Below are 6,226 nucleotides of genomic sequence, written 5' to 3'. Positions count from 1 at the left end.
TTTGAGAAGCAAGTATTTTAAGAGTAACAAAGTGGGAGCATCAAATCCGTGGACTTTCAATGAGTATATTAACTCCCAACAGTCATAAAATTTCGTAAGTCCCAAGATACAAGTGTACTTTGGATAGTATAATGTAAGATTTAGGAATTATCATCTTTGCTTTTTCACTCACTGTGTTTGAAAATCCAGACAAATCTTACATTAACTGAAGACCTGTTCCTAGTATTTTTGCACTCCAGCATGTTCTCATTTCTTTTGTAAGCTTTGTCATTACAATCTTTTTTAATTTTCCCCCACTAATGCTTGCCATAAAAAAACATGAGAACAACTCAGCTGCTTTTCTAGGTCACCTTCTACTTGAACTATGATCACTTGGAACTGTTGATACCAAGACATATTCAAATTATACTTTGTTCTACATGTTTGAGAACCTGTACTGACATTTGCTTCCTTGTGCGACCGCAAAAGATAAGCAAACAATTCATTCATATATTACAAAAGATGTTTTTCAGTATGTTTTTGAGAATTAACACACACAACTTGTGCCACTAGGCATTAAGATTAGACAAAGAAATAAGCTTTTACGATGCGCACACCCTAATCTCAACCAATAATCTGATTTGTGTTACTCTGTTCCAGTTTCATTTAACATGTGACTCAGATGTGTTGGATATATTGAGAATAACATTTCACAAGCTATGTGGTCTGCAACATCAAATACTATATGGGAACAAGATATATCACAATAATAATCCAATGTTTTTAGCAGGTTTGCAAAATACCAGAATTGTGTTTGTTCAAATATATTTGCTGACCACAAATTCTCAAACCATCAAATTATGTTTTCTAAAAATAAAAACAACACAACTAAAAGAAACAATCTGCTGCAATTTAATAGTAACAACCTCACTTTACAAGATAATAATGATGAAAATTTTGCAAAGGAATCTGAAAAAGAGAATGTAATTAAAAATGACAGATTTAAGATGACAAAAGTTGAAAATTAAATAGCACAATACTTCTAGTAGGTTCAATTTTTAACCAGAATGTTTATTTGATACAGCATTCTGATTAATAAGTGACACTATATTACCAGCACTTACTGAAATTGGATAAATACCATCCTTTAAAGCACAATTGTTCTGTTCAGTGACCTAGCACAGACCAACGATAAGTAACTCAGACCCCAGATCCACTTCACATGTGGTCAGTAGCAAAATTTCTAAATGGAACAGGAAGGACCCAGAATGCATATGACTACGAAAACATACCTGACTGTCCTATATGGTGATTTCAATATTCAATGCACTCTACAAATATTATTTTAGATTTCTTCTGTGACACATACCACTGCCAAATACAAATCAAAGCAAGACAGAGGTGAAGCAGCTTTGCAGACGGAGAGCGCTGGACTGGGATCTGAGAAATCTGGATTCAGTCCCTGGCTTGAGCCCAGACCCTCAGGTAAGACATTCAGTTAGTTAAATGGAAATTACAACACTGGCCTTCTATGAAAACCTTTGAAATCTACTGAAAAAAAGAGAGCAATGCATCTGGGTTGGGGCTTATTATTTAAAATTAAATATGAACTATATAAACATTCTCTAAGCACCTTAGAGATTACATAATAATAAATTTTATTAAATGCTTCTGCTGCGAATGCTGTGCAAAAATCATTGAATGAAATATGATTAAATTAATGTATATGAAGGATTCCACAAGAGGACAAGTCATATACTTTCTCTCCTTTGAACCCAATTCATGAAGAGATCAGAAGTGTCCAGAAAATATAAGTACCCACAGAAATCAGAATGAAAACTGCTTCCACTGGAAGCAAAACTTCATAGAGAAGTTCAGTGATACCAGAATTTAATTTCTAAAGTCTTCAATTATACTTAAGCAAATTGTTAAGTATTTTTCAAAATTGGGAGGATGCTTTCCTGAAGAGGGGTCTACATTTCAGTATTGACTGAAGTTTATGAGAACTGCCTAAGAAAGTTTCATTGTTAGTAAGCCACACAAGCATAAGTATGGACAGCAACAGAGAAACCAAAGTAGCTTTGCCTATTATATAATATAAAATAATATGATGACCAAGAGAGGCAAAAATCCACAAAGATTTTTTTTGCAGTTTATTTTCAATTATATTTTTTGGATAACCAAGCAGCTCTGTATGGAGAAAGCATAGAAGAGCAATTCTGGCACTTTTGGACAGTACACTTTGTGTTTTTTTTTTTTTTTTTCAAAAACTTTTTTAGACACATTCAGTCCACTTGCTCGGTCCACAGTCCAGTTTATATGAGCAAGATTAGCTCATATGATTCCAGAGAAAACTAACGATATATACAGTCAATGAAACTATCTTCTTGGCTACTCTGGGGCCTTTAAAATGTCCTCTAAGTCTACCCTGGCTAAACAGAATCCACAATATACATGATAGTTACAGAATACACTGTAATGAAATGAGAAATGCTCAGCACAAAAGGGGACTCTTGGCATGCAGCTTAAAATAAAAGGTAGAAGTTCAGAAGTTTATAAAATCCCGTATTGGGTCAATTAAAAGGAGTTAGCAAAAGAAGGGACTGTTCATCGTTACTGTAAAGAAGGCACTTTGAGTAAATGGGACCAGAATTGGAGGAGTCTTAGTTGACACAAAGTTCAGTTTGGTTTCATAAAAAGGCTTCAATGCTAAGGGATGCTACTCAAGTTTCCTGCAGTTTTACATTAAAATAAATTGCTGAGTAGTTTATAATAAAGGACATAAAATGTTTACAACCAACTTGTAAAATTAAGAAAAGCATAGTATAAGCAAAATATTACTAAAAGCAGCAATGCATAGCCTTTCATTCAGATAATGCACAATTTTGGACACCATGTGTCAAACTCCTGTTTTTAAGATAGTCTTTCAGTAGCATTATCAACATAAAATTGGCCTACATAACAACAGTTTTACCAGCTCCCATTCATAAGGAGATTGAGGTCATAAACCAACCAAAACAATTTGTCAGTATTTTCAACATCCTGGATGACAAATATCAAGTATATGGAATAACAATCACGCTCTTTGTTCAGCTATCTCACTGGAGGCAGCCGTTAAATCAGAGGAATGATTTTAATTCTTTTCTAACATTTACACAGTAATGCATTTAAGTTCTTTCAAAAGTTGCTCACCACAGTTTGTTTTTCTCTTTTCTCTCCACAACAAAAAAAGAAAAAAAAAAATCAAGCACTTCCACAGAAAGAATATTTGGCAATTTTATACTCCACTGAATGGTGGATTTTCACAATAGCTCACTTTAGATTGAAAGTCATTAGTGGTCTTTCCTCTCGTTTCTGCCAAGGACTCTTCTTATCTTCACCTTGGTCATCTTCCTCATCCTCCTCATCATCTTGAACAGATGTTCCATGTTCAGGACTAGTTAATGGCTCTGGTTTGGTTTCCACAGTTCTTGTTTCCTCCTGCAGGCTGGGCAGCTGCACACCACTTCTCTTACTAGTGCCTTCTAGCAAGCATCGTAGAGCATTGTCCTCCGGGCTACAAACTGCTGTTCCGCATTCGCTCCCGCTTTGGTCCATGTCATCCAAATACACAAGTTGCGTAAAAGCTGTGCTATCTGAAACCTTCCGCTCTCTCTGCTGGTGCTCCTGCACTGGTGGGTGACTCTGTGGCGCAGAGAGATGATCTCCTCTTCCCTTTCGGGCAGATTTTGGTTCATTCATGTCAACACCAGAGTCTAAACTGGCATCGTTACTCCCATTCCTACCAGCTCTTTGGAGATCGATGTATGAATGTCTAACATGAGCATTTGAACGTCCGTCTAGAGAAACAAACCATGCTCGAGGATGAGGCAATGGCTTTCCACCTCCTAATTCCATCAAAGCCTTTTCTGTAAGAAGCTGCACTTCACTATTCATTTGAGCCAGGGATGCATCATTAAGTGAGGCAGGAATAGAAATAGATTCAGACATGGAAGCATTTTGTTGGCTCCACTCAGTTGCACCTGCATCTTGCAAATGTTGCTGAGATATTGCTTGCGATGCTAACTGTTGCGGTTGCAGCTGTTGTGGGGGGTGTGAAAAAAGCCGCGCATGAGGGTTAGGAAGCTCAGCTTGAAGTCTTTCTAAATCAATTTGCTGGTCAGCTGGAACAACCAGTGGCTGGCTAACATAAGGGTGTTCTCCCGGTAATTTCATGTAATGACCTGGAATGACCAATGCAGGCAAAACTTTTCTGTAAACACTGTCATTAACCTGGTCAACAGAATTGCAGCAAATTAACTGACCTGGTCGAGGGAAAGATGTAGGTCGTTCAAGGTGATCCACTGAACGAGACATCATACATTCAGTAGGTCTGCAATCCAGCAGTTCTTTTTCAGGGGCTGAAGGTGTGGGGTATATTTGTTCCTGAATATTGTATTTACTTCCAGTAGCAATATGATTCATAGATACTTGAATTTCTCTTTCTTGCTTTTCAAATAAAGGCTGAGACAGCATAGCATTGTAACTTCTCCTGTACTCATCTTTGATAGGGGACTCATAGCCTTCAGCTATTTCCGTAGATTTTCTTGTCTTTAAAGGAAAACTATCAGCTGATTTGTGGTAGTCTTTTCTTAAAGACCCACTGGGAGTCAGGTCATCCAAGGAAATTCTGCTCTTGTCTTTCTCCTTGTCAGAAAGCAGTTCCTCTCGGGAACTAAACTCCTGGGAAGTACTGAATGAGTGTTTGAGCATAGGTGTATGCATATCTGCTTCTCCACTAGCTGATACCATCTCCATGTGGACAGCACTGATTAACTCCTTTGCACCTGAGGTTTCGGTGTGTCCATTGCTAGCAACGGACAGCCCACCTGGAAATTCTGACTCACGACGGGAAAATATTAAATTTATATGGGACATAGAGGTTGCCTGATCCTTCTTAGAAGTGTCCAGCGCTGTGGGAAGTTGCAGTTTCTTATGATGCTGACGTGGTTTTAAACATTTTCTTCTAAAAAAGCCGGTAACAAAAGAAATAACATATTTATGACTGTTGTACAGAAATAAGATCAGCAAGCGTGTCCTAACAGAAGATTTTAAAGCGCTGATTAAAAGAGCAAAGATGAAATCAATGACAAGCTTCTGCCAATCAGGAAATATCTCAAGCACCAATTGTAAATTGGAGCAAATGTCCAGAGGAGGCAAATATAAAATGACTTATTAGTATACACTTGCTGATAAAGATTTAACATTCATTTTGAGATAGGATTGATGAGAACAGATGACTTGCAAGTGCAGAGCAGGTACAGAGATCAAGATCTTCAACCTCAAGCCTATGTTTGAAAATGTCTTATAAGGAAAACACAGCTGTAAATCATAAGGTGCTGTGATTTTTTTCAGCTACCATCCCTACCCAAGATAGGGATTAGGGATTCTGTATGTAATCAGCAACACGTGACATTTATCTCCCCGTTTGTTTCTTTTTGAGTGCTTGCTTTCTTCCTTCTTTTGTAAAAAAACGTTTCTGTATAGAACCTTTAGTCTCATGAGCACAGAAAAGCTTACGTTTCCAACATGAACTAAATAACTAGGATGGTGACTCTTACCTGCAATAATACAAAAGGAGACACAGCAAGACAAGAAGTATGACAGCCATCCCTCCTAAAATTGCCAAAAGAAACATTGTATGATAGCTGGTAATGTCGTGCGTGACAACAGGACCTGGAAGGCCAGAAAAGAGAATTTAGACCTGTGACAATCTGCAAACAAAAAGCGGGACAGCACTTTAAACAAAGAGAGGAACAGCTTCCCTTTTATCAAGATGCTAAGTGAAGAACACTGCCACTCACAGCCCTGGTGCCTACCGAGCAGACCACCTCTGGTGAATGGAGCGAGTTGTGGAGAAAGCATGTGCTGATTTTCATGACTGCAAGTCCAAAAAAGATAACTCTGTGGAAAAGCAGCTAGTTTCAAAGGGAGCATGCAAAAGTGAATGCTGCCTTCCAGATCCTGGTGCTGACACCATGTGTCATCTCTCATCACCGGAGAAAAGCCATCAGCATCTTCCAGCACTGTAATGCATGTAGCAGCACTGTGGCTAAAGTTTTCTCTATAAACTACATTTGTATCTCTTTGCACAAAGTAGTACATACAGTGCAGCAGAGGACAGAGTGGAAAAGTGTTGGTGCCCATAATTCTAGACCAAGCTAAGTGGATCTTCAATAGCTTTAAAAACCAGGCCACTAGTGAAAGT

General features: G+C 38.0%; 1 protein-coding gene across 4 annotated transcripts in view; it reads right to left on the bottom strand.

The window, feature by feature from the left end:
- Positions 1 to 868: 868 nt before the first annotated feature.
- FAM171A1 (family with sequence similarity 171 member A1) overlaps positions 869 to 6,226 on the bottom strand; it is a 91,976-nt gene continuing 86,618 nt past the window's right edge. For 3 of the 4 annotated variants that reach the window (XM_068934691.1, XM_068934690.1, XM_068934693.1), the window contains 2 exons: positions 5,580 to 5,694; positions 869 to 4,984 (listed from right to left, as the gene is read on the bottom strand). In XM_068934691.1, the coding sequence (XP_068790792.1) occupies positions 3,292 to 4,984; positions 5,580 to 5,694 (1,808 nt within the window). In that variant the 3' untranslated portion in view covers positions 869 to 3,291. The remainder of the gene's footprint in view (positions 4,985 to 5,579; positions 5,695 to 6,226) is intronic. The other variant, XM_068934692.1, reaches the window with a different exon arrangement.

This window comes from Struthio camelus, chromosome 2 (assembly GCF_040807025.1).
Source record: "Struthio camelus isolate bStrCam1 chromosome 2, bStrCam1.hap1, whole genome shotgun sequence".
NCBI classification, from domain to species: Eukaryota; Metazoa; Chordata; class Aves; order Struthioniformes; family Struthionidae; genus Struthio; species Struthio camelus.
The sequence above is the reverse complement of the archived record's forward strand: the minus strand, read 5'-3'. Positions and strand labels throughout refer to the sequence as shown.